Raw genomic sequence first — 14,781 nt, forward strand, 5'->3', positions numbered from 1 at the left:
GGCTAGCCCCCGCTAGCTAGCAAGGCTAGCCCCCGCTCTAGCGGGGAAAATGGCCTTAAAATGATCATTCATTCATATTTTATATCCACGTGTATGCTTAGAATGGTAAGGGAACTACTTTGCATATCGCTTGCTTGCATGCTTGAAAATGATACTCTTTCTTGCTCATACGTTTGCCATATATTGATCCTATGATTGCAAATTCTTTTTTAGATATTGCTGGAGTTCAATTCTGATTCAACTCACTTTCCGAGACACTGTTGTCGATCTGATTATTTACAACACAGGGATTCAACCCGTGTCCTTATAAAAGGTCTTTGTCCGAGGTCACCGAGTTCGATTGGTGCAGCCGTGCAGTGATCGGTGCAGCCGTTTGTGCGGCACCCGGGAAAAACAACATCGTCACAATGAATGTTAGGCGAACGCGAATGTTATGCGGGAGTCCAAACCTGAGAATGCTGGAGACTAAAGCTGAAATTTGGAAAACGAAATAGCCTATTTTACGCCTGGAGATCCCAGGATTATCCACCCAAAATATCGTTGCGATCGGTTCAGCACTTTTTACGGTACCTTCGAACGGACGGACGGACAGACAGATAGACAGACGGATGGACATGTGGTGAATTATAGTAAGATGAGATAAAAAATTAGGTTGAAGAAGGAAAGACTTAAACATCAGTTTTGGAGCAGGAAGTTTATGATAACTCTCAAGGCAACAATACAACAATCCGAATCACAGTCACAGATTCAAAGACTTTAACTACTTTTCAATTCAAGACTAAATTAAGACATTTCATTAGAAAAGTTTTAGAGTGGTCATGTAACCACAAAGCAAAGCATAAGATCAGTGACTTTTTTGGAAACGAATTAGACATTTTATTGGTTCAAAAGCAAAACAATTGTCAATTTATTGATAATTAATTATGTGGACCGTAATACTCTGAAGGATTGCTAATATTAATCAGTGTTATTAGTCTAGAGTGATATAGTGGCGATGCAAGGTTGATAGTGTTGAATTACATTGGTGGCACTTTTTAAAATGGTGTCTAGAAAAGAGTGATGCAATAAAAAGCTAAAATTTCCTTTTTGCCCTCTATTTTATGGGCACACTGTATTTCTGTCTTCTTTGCAAAAGAAGTGAATGATGAAGTAAGCTAAGGTTCAATTGAGCCATTAAACAGACTCATTGCTCTGTGAAACAGCCAATGAACTCAAGGCGGAGTGTCGGCCAGCCGTTCCATTGGAGGGGGTAGACACGTATGGCCTTGGCAGAGATTGGCGGATTCAACTTGTTTCTCACAATGCTGTCCGAATTCCTGTTACCTTGAAACACCTGGGGTAGGAAGAAAAGAGCATTAGGACATACTGTAATAGACATATTGTTGAACAGGAGTGAGCCCTGCAAAAATTAACCATTGCTGTCTCAACAAAACCTCATCACCTCCCCCACCCTACCACCTCAATTTCATAACACAGCTTTGCACTCCTCTTATACCTTATCTTCCTCGGTTTGGTTGGTGCCTCAATGGCCAATAAGCACAGAGTAGGCAGGGCTTGGGGACGTTACTGGGTGGGGCATCAGCCGAGGTGATAAGAGGCTGGAGGGCAGTTCAGTTCAGTCTACTTCGGCGTTCGGCTGGAGAGTACAGTTTCGTCAAGTTTGGAGTGCAGTACAGATAAGAGAAGGACTGACCGGATGAGGAGGTGCAGCAGTGCCCATCAACATGTGATACGCTCCTCTTCCGCTCCGGCTGTGCCCCTAGCATTGTACGACCATGGATCACGCCTGCGTCTCGCCACTCCAGCCACAAACACCCTGGTGGACTTGCGGTGACTGAACAGACCGCACCCAACTATCCCTTGTTTCATGACTCTCCCTGTTTCTGTGGAATACTTGAGGCCTTAACTTAGGATACCTAAGATCCTCCCATTTGGATAAAACCCCAGAGCACGTATTTTATTTGTAAATAAACCTGTTTATTTCGTATTACAATCATTTCCTTCCTGTTCTTTTCCATCCCATTTTAAATACACATTATAAGCTCACTGTGTCTCTTGTGTTATTCGGTCCACTATCGAGCGCTGCTGGGAATAGCCATTTTGGTTTTAAATCCTGTTAGAAGATATTCAGGTCTGGAGCGCATAACCCTCATTATTAAATTCACCTTCTCACCAGTTCAAACCACAGCTCAGGTGTGTTTTTATATAACCTGTTTTCACCTTTATTAGAAGGAGTGGTCTTCTATTCTTCATCTTTATTAGGACCCGGTGAGGCAAGGTGCCCAGTGCACTGCCTGATCGGTCGTGGGCGTTCCAAATTGGGCTTAGTAGGATAGGAAATAGGAGTGAATAGGCACCATATCTGGTTCGGATCATCTCGACCTTAATCTTTGATGATGTGGATTGTGAAGGAGTTTTATATATACTCAAAGGCAAAAGTTATTGTGACACACAAACAACAAACAGAATCAGTGTTAAACTTTTACTGCCGCGAATGAAATGTTATTACATGGAAAGACAAATGTTTCAAGGTATGGTAACGATCAACAGTCCAGAAGAACAGTGCACCTGGCATATGCAAATGAGCCACAACACAAGAGGGGGTTCACAAGCAAGTTCACACAGTCAGTAGCGAGTGTGTCCACCTTGTGCATTGATGCAGGCCTGGCACCTTCGCCTCATTGAGGCCACTAAACGTCGATGAAAGTCCTTGGGAAGATCATTCCATATCCGAGGAAGGATTTGGTGGAGTTCCTGCAGCGTTTTTGGAGGATTCGGATGACGTCGTAAACGTCGCTCCATTTCATCCCAGACGTGTTCAATGGGTGACAAATCAGGGGATCTTGCAGGCCAGGGTAACACATTAACATTGTTCTGATTAAAATACTGCTGTACAACTCGAGCAACGTGTGGTCTGGCATTATCGTGTTGAAACGTCACTCTAGGGCCGTTCTGTTGCAAAAACGGTAAAGCGGCCATTTGCAAAATCTCGTCTCAGTACCTCACAGCATTCAAGTTCCCCTCAATCACAATCATTGGCGTTCTTGCTGCAGCTGTTATCCCACCCCAGATCATAACGCCCCCACCTCCAAAACGATCCCCTTCCAGAACACATGGCCTGATGTAACGTTCACCTGTGCACCTGTAGACACGTGTCCTACCGTCAGCTCGGTGAAGCTGTGCCAAATGGTGTTTCTATGGACGTTGAATCGATGAGCAACATCACGCTGCGAGGTACCAGACTGAAGCATACCTATAGCTCTCCATCTGTCATTTTCCCCGAGGCGTGGCATGTCGAACTTATTCCAAAACGATGAATAGAGGTGTTTTTCTGACTTCTGCACTTCTTAAGACTGCATTGAGTGGAAATGATAAGCGTCTGGTTGTCTGGCCTTTTAAAGTGAACATTGCTGGCCATTTTTCTCGAATATGTCATGCTTCTTGCAAATTTCATGCAATTTGAACAACAACTGCTTGGTTGCGTTTCTTCGACCATTTTAACACACTTTTTCTCTGGTTCAAATCCAAAAATTCATTCACAAGATTACCAATGAAAAAATTCCATGTCACAATAACTTTTGCCTCTGAGTATATTTGGTAAAGTCGATTGTGCATGCATTCTGCAAGCAGATATATAGCTCAAGTAAATAAAAAAATTAGTGATTAAACTGAGATACTTATTTAAAGGTTTACAACTATAGTACTTTTTAATGTAAATACAGTAAAATATATATATAAAATAATAGGTGGAAGAGGAACAATGTTAGTGTTCTCTAGCAACCAGTTTCCAGTGTAAACTCCATTGTTTTAGGTCACTGGACCCGCCGTGATCAGAGTGATGCTGCACAGGCCAACTCTTATTTTTGGATATTTTCATTTCTGAACATATTCCAACGGTTTTTTTTTTTTTTTTTTTTTTTTTGGTCTATTGGCTTCAAGTTCAAGATAGAAGAGAGTGTGGAAGGTGGTTTCACAGGCTGGAAAAGAGAGGAATGAATGAGTGGAGTTGAGTAGTTCTGTATTCTTCTGGAGATGGTTCTGGATTTAGGCAGTGTCACTAGGAGAGGGTTGCTTGTAGACCCCATGCATCTTGAAGATACCTAGAGGGAGAGGGGCAAGCCACAGAGAGGGCAAAGGATGCAAGACCAGAAATGAGGCAGAAGAAGACAGCGAGACCACAGACCTGTTGGCAATGGTGATGCGATAGGCCCTTAGACCTGGCTTCATCGTGAGAGATTTCAATGATCTTGAAAACCTTGGTTTCTTTGGCATTAAGCTGAGTTAGATGTGAGGCAGGGGAACCAGCCCAGAGGGGAGAGCAGTACTCCATCCCCATTATATATATATATATATATATATATATATATATATATATATATATATATATTGCTATGGTATAGTCTGTGCATTTGTCTGTCTTCCGTTACGGCGGCCACTTCCTGCACTGCATTTGAAAAGCTGCTGAATGGTTGTTTTGCATTTTCATTTCACTTGAATTGATTCAATATAGTCAGTCACTTTTTTGGCCCTTCCAGTAATCTTTAGAATCAACAGTTAACATCTGGATTAAAGTAGATTGAATACAGATCTTCATGGAGAAATACACAAGAATGGAGAAAAGCATATCCTAACAGCTCGTTGTATTGTGGTGTCATTCCTACCTTGTTTGGTTGTTTTTTTGAAGTTTCATCTCTCTAAGTTTTAACTTTTTTTTCTTGGAAAAAAATAAATAAATATATATATATACTGTATATATGTTTTTTTTGTTTGTTTTTTTGTTTTTTACAAGAAAAAAAAGTTAAAACTTAGCTCATGAGCTGATCACAGTTCATAGTTAATTTGTGACAGTAAAAAAGTCCTAAAAGTAGTTTAAAGTGGTAAGGATCATGTAGTGTGTCAATGTAAACAAGCAGTCTGTCAAAGTCACAGCGACCGCCGGCGGCGCTATTGCCCCTTTCCGATCCCATGACGCATTGTGGTTCCGATTCGCGATAAGGTCTATGCGCTATCACCGACACTTTTTCACCTTTTTCATACCTTTTAATCAGATTTAACTTATCTTCCATCGTAACCACATTACGCTTGGAAACACTAGCATTATCCTTCTTAGGACCCATGGCTAACACAGACACAGTAAAGGAATACTGTACGTCGCCTCTGTTTTGAATAAGAACCAGCAGCTGCACATACGTACAGTATACTGTACGTACATTTTTATATATTTTTAATGTGCTTTTTATTGTATTTTAAATTGTTTTTTTAGCTTCTTTTATTGTTAATTTATGTACTATTTTATTTATTTTAAATATATTTTTGAGGAAAAAAAATGTTTTTCACGTCCGTAGGAGTGACGTAAAGTCGCACATAATGATGTTCGCTGAACTGAAATTTACTCTAGAAGAGTGGCGTAAAGTCGGATTTGACGTAGGTCAAAATGGCGTAAAACGGGGTATGACTGTAATGGAACACAACCCCAGGCCCCTATACAGTGCGTATCAAAAAAAAAAGGTAATCCGTAATTCAAGGGGTTAATATGCAAAGGTTATTTATTTTGACAATTTACATGTGGTTTACTAATTAAGAGGAGATCCTCAGCTTTCCATTGATACCTTCCATGCATCATTGCTGTCACACATGACCGAGTACATGTTCATTGAAAATGACAATTTGAAATCGCATTTTTACAAGTTTGGCAAATCGATGCAAGTCAGGATATTTGATGCAAAATGAACGTCAGATGTGAACTTTTCTCAGGAATGATTGGCTTTATGCACCCACACCTTCACCATGTCCACCTCCCCTTTCAACACAAAGCTCACAGCGGCGGAGCATGCCCTGAACTGCTCGTCTCACCATAGCTGGGTCATTGCGCAAAGCATCCACGTCATGTCGAATACGGCCCTGCAATTCGTCAAGATCACGGGGAGGAGTTACGAACACCTTGTTCTTTAAACGTCCCCAAAGGAAATAATCACATGGTGTGAGGTCAGGTGATCTTGGCGGCCATTCCACTGCATGGTTGAGGGTGATGACTCGGTCTCCAAAGAGTTCCCTCAGTCGATCTCGGACAGCGATAAGACGATGTGCTGGGGCGCCGTCTTGGGCCCACCAGAGATATCTGAAGACACCACGAACCTGTCGCTCAAAGTTCTCCTCCAGCTACGGTAAAACTTCATCATTGATCATCTGCAGATACCTGTTACCATTGACATTCCTTTGAAAGAAAAATGGTCCGATCACCTGACCACTTCCACAAAGTCCCAACCAAACAGTCCACTTTTGTCGATTCATGTTGGTGTCAAAATTAAATCCCGGGGGTTGTCCTGTCGGTGCATATTCAAGAACATTATGGGTATTGACCTTGCCGTCCATGGCGAAAGCAGCTTCGTCGCCGATAACGAGATACTGCAGGAAATTGACATCTGCTTCGCAACGTGCTATCAACCACCTGGCAAGCACCAGCCTCCTGGCAAAATCCCCTGGCGTAGGTTGATGCCGGATGTGAATCCGATATGGATGTTGGTGGAGGTCCATCTTGTGATTCGGTTGAATGTTGCCGAAAGCAATCCCGTCCCATTTTGTCTTGCGCTGGTATCCCTAGGATGCTCCAAAACTTGCTGCTTTACTGCTGCAATGTTCATTTCTGATCGCCCAGTGCGCCTCCTACCAGAATTCTCCTTGTTGCGGTTGAGGCTTGTGCCATGCTCTTGGTATTTTCTAACATTCGCCCAGATGGTTTTGTCTGCTGGAGGCTCCCGTTTTGGGAAACGTTCCCTGAACGCATCACGAGTTCGCTGCAAACTTCCAGTTTGGTGAAAGGTTATAACCACGAAGGTCCGCTGTTCAGTCGTAAGTTGAACCATCTTTTCAATGACTCAGACTGTCTCTAAACCCATACACTGTAGGCCCATCTTAAATACCCATCTTAAATACCCATCTTAAACAAAGGATGACGCAACCGACGATTACCAGACCAGCTTAACAATTTTACATAATTACATTATTTTACATTATTTTATTACATTACATTACATTACATTATTTATTATTACATTATTACATTATTTACATTACATTATTTACATTACATTATTATTACATTTCATTATTTACATTGTTACATTACATTACATTACATTATTTACATTATTATTATTACATTGCATTATTTTACATTAGCCAAACTTGTAAAAATACGATTTGAACTTGTCATTTTCAATGAACATGTACTCGGTCATGTGTGACAGCAATGATGCATGAAAGGCATCAATGGAAAGCTGAGGATCTCCTTATAATTGGTAAACCACATGTAAATTGTCAAACTAAATAACCTTTGCATATTAACCCCTTGAATTCGGATTACCTATTTTTTGATACGCACTGTATATATAAATTATACAGTATATGTACATATATCACACACACGTACTGATATATAAAATGGCCCAGTATGGTTAAGATATTTTCTAACATCAATGACAAATAGCATTGCAGTTTAGATTTTAACTATTCACGTATACAGTGAGAAATTACAATTGAACAAGAACACAAAAAGGGAATAACCAACCTTCTGCTTGCCCTCAGTTCCTTCTTGATAGTTCATCCAATCTTTATTATTCTTGTTAAAAGCAAGGACGAAGTGAGTGACAAACTTAGCTGAGCCCAGCACACTCGCTCCCTGAGTCACAACTTCAGTTACTTTGACTGGCCTCCAGAAGTCCACCTCGATCCACTCACCAATCCTTTTACTCTACAAGCAACAGTGAACAAGCGATTACATTTTTAAGTACCAGCGAATTTTTTGCCAACTCAGATGAGGTTAGTTGAGAAGAGGAAATGAAAACATCAATAAGTTGAAAGGCAAAATTGTAATATCAGCTTATGTATAGTTTGAATACAATGGGGCAAAAACACTCCAATAGAAACCAAACAAAGCTTTTCTTATCATGCACAAACTGTCTTGCTTCTTCCACTCTTGTCTTCCTTGTTAAAATATCCTGTTCACACTGCCGCATCTCATCATCTTTCAATATTTCCAAACACTCCCTTTATTACACCGTGTGCATAGGTCAAAGTGGGGTGAAGCAATCCATTCACCATGTCTGTCTGTCAGTCTATTTCTATGATCGAGGAACTACTTCATTAATTTGAATTGAATGATATATTTTTTATCGCTGTCGATCACGAATTGGAACATGAATCGGAGCACGAACCTGCAGTTTAACAGTACATTAGTTGTGAATTTGGCTAATTGTATGGCGTCTCATCCCAAGTGTGCATGTGCACAACGCAGTAAAGCAATTGCTCAAGTCTGGCTGGCAGGCAGTCCCATAAATTTAAAATCATTCCAAAGAGGAAACATACTGTTTTTAGGGACATCATAAAGGATAAGTCCAAAAGCCCCAAAAAAATAATGTCCCCTAGTTTCCAGCATTATGTAGTGCAAATAATCTCCAGTGACTGCCTGTCTCTGCTGCCAAGAGGGGGGCTCAGGCAGTAGCAGTATCGGTCCCTCCCAAGACCCATACCTTTTGAATCTACGTAACTCTTTTTCAATCTACCTGACTCGACATGACTCGTGACTCCCCTCCGAAACTCTCCCACGCACCTCCCCTCCAAGACTCCCCTCTCACCCCTCCTCCTCCTCAAAGCGTCCTCCCCACTTCTTCCCCCTTCCAACTCTCACCTCCATCTCCCCAAACCTCCTACTTCGCTCTTCCCCCCTCCTCAATTAACACCTCACTGTGCCTCACCCAATCACCATCAAACCTTTTGTCCGCCCCATTCTTCCCTTTCTCCAAGCCATTCTGAAATCTCTGACACACCTTCAACAGCTCTCCCTACCACTTCCTCCTCTTACACATCTTACCCTACCGCTCCCCCCACTGTTCTGTATCCGATGCTCCCCCTTCCTCTTCATTAACGGGATGGACCTCAAACATCTGGGGCCATCGCTCAAACTTGACTGATCTCTCCATACAGGTTGCTTCTGACAAACCAGACGTGATCTGCTTAACAGAAACTTTCCTCCTTCATGATGTCTCTGATTCCTTGGTATCTCTCCCAGGTTACTCCCTCCTTCGGTATGATAGACCTGAGCCTCGTCCTGGAGGTGTGGTTGCTATCTTTATGAAAAAAAAAACTCTCTTCCTCACTCGACCTGCACTGCCCTCTCTCCACATCACACCCAGGAATACCTATGGCTACGGCTTCACCTTCGCTCCCACTTTTTGTTCATATGTGTGTTGTACCATCCACCAAACAGTGATGACTCCATCTACATCTCGCTGTCTGATAATATGGACCAACTTCTATCTACCCATCCCAACTCTCTCTTCCTCATATGTGGTGATTTCAATTGTCACTATGCCAGTTGGCTGGGTGTGGGTACCTCTCTCACCAGCCATGGCTCCTCAGCAAAGGACTTCAGCGACTCACTGGGACTGACACAATCTGTCAATTTCCCGACCCGGATCTCAGTCAACGGAGCATCTTCTCTTCTGGACTTGGTTATGACTAACTTCCCTGAAAATGTCTGCTGCTCTTCTTCTGCTCCAATCGGCTCATCCGATCACGTGCTTGTTAAAGTGGACATCTCTCTGACCATTCTCAAAGAGCCTCCTCAACATCGACGAGTCTGGCATTTCACTCAGGCCAACTGGCATGGTCTTCAAGCAGCCATCAATCATCTGGACTGGTCTCCCATCTCTACCGCCTCTGACATCAACTCATCCTGGGAATTCTTCCAAAGTAAATTGCTCTCTCTCATGCACAGATTTATCCTATCTCGCCTTCAGTTGTCATACCCTTCCTCCCGAACATGGTACACGGAATCTTGTGGTGAGGCTGTTGCCCAGAAACAACTTGCCTTCGTCTCCTGGAAAGCAAATCCAACTAAGGAAATCTCATTTCCTTTCACAAAGCCCGAAACAAATGTGTGTCCACCCTCAGGAGAGCCAGGAAACAATATCTCTCCATTCTCAAGTCCGAACTCTCTTATCTGTCTCCCTCTTTCAAATCCTGGTGGTGTCTGGTCAAATCTGTTTCTGGTGTTTGTTCCCCCTCCATCCCCTCCCTCACCTCAAACGGCTACATGGCTGACTCCGCACGTGAAAAAGCTGAATGCCTCAACTCTGTGTTTGCCTCTAAATCTTGTGTCCCAAACCCATCCTTCTCGGTACCACTGTACCCAGTCGTACCCAGCTGCTCCTGGACTCTGTGTCCTTTCCTCCTGACAAGGTGGAAAAGTTTCTGTCAACGCTCGACGCCGATTCTGCAACTGGACCTGACGGCATCAGCCCACGGGTCCTAAAAGCCTGTTCTTCCACTCTTTCACTCCCTCTCTCTGTTCTCTTCACCTTCTCTTTTGCTCAAGGTCATCTGCCATATGCTTGGAAATCAGCCAACATCACCGCTTTGCACAAAAAATGTGCAAAAACAGATCCTAGCAACTACAGACCAATCAGCCTTCTCCCAATTATCAGCAAAGTCATGGAATCCATAATTGCTTCGGATATGAAATCTTTCCTCTTCTCCAATGGCTTGATCTCTGATCATCAATTTGGTTTCAGACCTGGTCACTCTACTCTGGACATGCTGCTTCTGCTTTCTCAAAAATGGATGGAGGTCCTCAATGCCAAACAGGAAATTAGAGCTGTCTCCCTTGACATATCACGTGCCTTCGATACGGTCTGGCACCCCGCTCTGCTCACCAAACTCTCCTCTTTTGGTATCCATGGAAATCTCCACGCATGGCTAGCGGACTTCCTCTCTAGTCATAGTCAACGTGTGGCCCTGAATGGGTTTCTCTCATCTCCTCTTCCTGTTCAGGCTGGAGTTCCCCAAGGCAATGTTCTGGGCCCTGTGCTTTTTCTGGTCTTCATCAATGATCTCTCTGACTCTCTTGAAAATCCTCTCTATCTCTTTGCTGATGACTCTACTCTCTGTCGCTCCATTCCTCATCCCTCAGATCGGCAGTCTGCAGCCTCCTCACTCTCTGCAGACCTGGACAAAATCACAGACTGGGCAAACAAGTGGAACATGTCTTTCAATCCTGACAAATCTCACACTTACGATGTCTCTCCGAAAAGACTGACTGGACAACCCTCCCATCTACTTTCTGAATAATCCTCTCCAAGAAGTTCTGTCACTCAAGCTTTTGGGTCTCACTATCTGACATGATCTTTCCTGGGAAAACCACATTTTAAATCTGGCCTCCAAAGCCAGTCGCCGACTGGGCATCCTCCGTCGTGCGAAGTCCTTCCTTGGAACACCTGAGCTCCTCACCACAAGGCTTTCATCCGCAGCTCAATGGAATAATGCTCTCCCCTCTGGGCTGGTGCTCCTGCCTCACACCTAGTTCGTCTTCACGCTGTTGAAACCAAAGCTTTCAGAATCATTGGAATCTCCCGCGATGAAGCTAACTCCAAGGGCCTTTCACTCACTCACCGCAGGCAGGTTGGTGGTATTTCCATCTTCTACCGACTCCTCTCCGGCCTTGCCCCCCCAGCTCTGTCTGGGCTCTGTCCCCTAAATATTCCTACAGGTCGCACAAGATCTGCCTGCAACCCTCTTATGGTTAAACTGCCAAAATCAAGACTCTCTGCTCACCTTCACTCCTTCATTCCTCTTTTCTCCCGCCTCTGGAACAAACTCCCTCACTCTCTTCAATCCTACTCCTCCCTCCAGGTCTTTAAAACAGCTGTTCACCACCATCTCATATCTTCCCCCATCCAAAACCTTGATCTTTTCTACCCCCGCTAATTTCACCCCAAATCCACTTTTTTGAATTACCAACTTCTGTCCTTGAAGTCCTTGGTGTCCTTGTGTTTTATACTTCTCGCATCCCCTCCCCCCCACCTTCCCATGCCTCCTCCCCCCAAGCCCTCTCCCTCCCACACATCTCCCGATGTCCCTGCTCTCAAATGTTGTGTTTGTGTGCTTCATCTTCTCTCCCCATCTTGTCTACCGCTCCCTCTCTTTATATATTTTGTTTGTCTGTTTTATTTGTTTGTGAAATAAATGTTAGCTCTTTCACGAGCCTCGATTCTGTATACAAAAAAAAAAAAAAAAAAATTAATTTCACAAACATTCATGATCTTTCTTCAAATCCTTCCCTGTTGAAAATCATCTAGCAAGTTCCTCTCCTGATATCTTGCTTCTCTCAGAGACCCAATTGTCACATGGCGTTCTTGCCAATACCTTTAACATTTCGAACTACAACCTTCTCTCACGAATCCGCTTCAAAGGAGAGGTCTGTATCTACTCCAACATCAACACACCTGCTGTAACACCTTGTGGACCTCGAATCTCCAAACTTTGATGTCATCTGGCTTAAGATTTGTCTCCCGACCATCACTGTTTTTCTCTGTTTCACTTACTTCTCTCCCAACTCTACAAACTTCATAGCCTTCTTTGACTCTCTTAATTCCTGCCATGAGACCAGGACATCCGAACACCCTCAAGCAGAATTCCTCTATTTAGGAGACTTCAATGTACACCACAGGGAGTGGTTGAAATCATCCCACACAGATGTTGGGGGAGTTGAAGCTCTTACATTTCCATTCTCAATGATTTGGAAGAAATTATCACCCACAGCTACACAATTTCACCTCCAATTGGTTCTTCTGACGACAATCTTGTGAACATCACTTTTACTTACCACCACTCCTTCTCCTCTGACTAAACACCAGTATTAGCATTCCAATAGCACTGACTGGACTGGTTTACAAAACTTCTTTTCTGACTTTCCCTGGAAAGACTACTGTCTCTCCTCGGCCGATGCCTCTATCTCTGCTGAATGTATAGCTGAGGTTATTGTTGCAGGAATGGAGGCTTATATCCCCCTTCTCTTTCAACTTTATCTCTCCTACCAACTCTTTGTTCAATACTTCCTGCTCTGCGGCCATTCGTGCAATGGATGTGGTATATCGGACATGGAAAAACTCTTCTCCCTCCAACTCACATTCAGCTTTCATATCTGCAAGAAATCATTGCAAATATGTTATTCGTGAGGAAAAACATTCCTTTATCCAAAATAAATGTGACAACCTCTCATCTTCTTCCACTAATAGATTATTTTCTGGTCCTTGGCTAAAAGTATCTCCAACAACTTCTGTTGCCCTACCTTTCCTTCACTTTTCCATTCCGATGATACTATCGCCGTTTCTCCATCTGGTAAGGCAACTCTTTTTGGTCCTCTTTTCTCCTCTAGTTCCACAATGGGTGACTCTAACATTCCATCTCCCTCTGATTCACCCCTTACCAACCCTATGCCCCTCCCTATAATCTATTTTCATGCAGTCAAAAAAGTACTCCTCTCTCTGGACACACAAGCAAGGCATACGGACAAGATGGCATTCCTCCTCGTGTCTTGAAGGAGTGTGCTTCAGAACTTGCTCCTGTGTTTGCTCGTTTGTTTCATTTTTGTTTAAAAACCCAAACTTTTCCTCTTTCCTGGAAACATGCCTTCGTGCAGCCTATTTTAAAGAAGGGTGATCGTTCAAACCCTTCCAACTACCGCCCTACTGCTCTGACTTCTACTATTTCCAAAGTCTTTGAATGTCTTCTCAATAACCATTTCCTCAAGCATCTTGAATCCCAAAGTCTTCTGTCTGACCATCAATATGGCTTTCGCAAGGCAAGATCTACCGGTGATATCCTTTCTTACATTACGAATGTCTGGGCCTCTTCTCCGAGAGATTTTGGGGAATCATTGGTTGTCGGCCTTGATATCTCAAAAGCCTTTGACAGAGTTTGGCATCGGTGTCTGATTTGGACAAGATTTCCCAATGAGGCAATCATAATCAGGTTAAGTTTAATGCTTCTGTAACTCAATTTGTTCCCATCTCTCTCTACAACTCTTCTCCACTCTACAATCTCCTTTGAAAGCTCCATAATTACAGCATGTGATACAATAAACCTACTAGGTATTCTACTCGTATTATCTAGAAGAACACCTCGTAGAAATTGAGGTCAGATTTGATCATCAATATGGCTTTTATTAGAAGGCTTGGTGTTTTTGACTTGGTGGAAGCACCGTTGATTACCCTCACATCAAATATATTCTGGAATCCACACATTAACCAAACAGCTAAGTCTGCTTCAAATAAACCAGGAGTCCTGTCCAGATGTCCAAGATTCTTCTCTTCTCAACAGTTGCTTCAACTTTGGTTTCAGACCAGGTCACTCTACTCTGGACATGCTGCTTCTGCTGTCTCAACAATGGATGGAGGTCCTCAATGCCAAACAGGAAATTAGAGCTGTCTCCCTCGACATATCACGTGCCTTCGACACGGTCTGGCACCCCGCTCTGCTCACCAAACTCTCCTCCTTTGGTATCCATGGAAATCTCCACGCATGGCTGGCGGACTTCCTCTCTAGTCGTCGTCAACGTGTGGCCCTGAATGGGTTTCTCTCATCTCCTCTTCCTGTTCAGGCTGGAGTTCCCCAAGGCAGTGTTCTGGGCCCCGTGCTTTTTCTGGTCTTCATCAATGATCTCTCTGACTCTCTCGAAAATCCTCTCTATCTCTTTGCTGATGACTCCACTCTCTGCCGCTCCATTCCTCTTCCCTCAGATCGGCAGTCTGCTGCCTCCTCACTCTCTGAAGACCTGGACAAAATCACAGACTGGTCAAACAAGTGGAACATGTCTTTCAATCCTGACAAATCTCACACTCTTACTATGTCTCTCCGAAAAGATCGACTGGACAACCCTCCCATCTACTTTCTCAACAATCCTCTCCAAGAAGTTCTGTCGCTCAAGATTTTGGGTCTCACTAT

At 43.3% G+C, this 14,781-nt stretch overlaps 1 protein-coding gene across 2 annotated transcripts in view; it reads right to left on the reverse strand.

Moving 5' to 3' along the window:
- Window positions 1-675: 675 nt before the first annotated feature.
- Window positions 676-14,781, reverse strand: part of LOC137431386 (coagulation factor V) — a 203,202-nt gene continuing 189,096 nt past the window's right edge. For both annotated transcript variants that reach the window (XM_068122667.2, XM_068122658.2), the window contains exons 23-24: window positions 7,568-7,750; window positions 676-1,333 (exon numbers count right to left, since the gene is read on the reverse strand). In XM_068122667.2, the coding sequence (XP_067978768.2) occupies window positions 1,184-1,333; window positions 7,568-7,750 (333 nt within the window). In that variant the 3' untranslated portion in view covers window positions 676-1,183. The remainder of the gene's footprint in view (window positions 1,334-7,567; window positions 7,751-14,781) is intronic.

Source organism: Myxine glutinosa, chromosome 1, assembly GCF_964187855.1.
Source record: "Myxine glutinosa chromosome 1, kmMyxGlut1.1, whole genome shotgun sequence".
NCBI lineage: Eukaryota > Metazoa > Chordata > Myxini > Myxiniformes > Myxinidae > Myxine > Myxine glutinosa.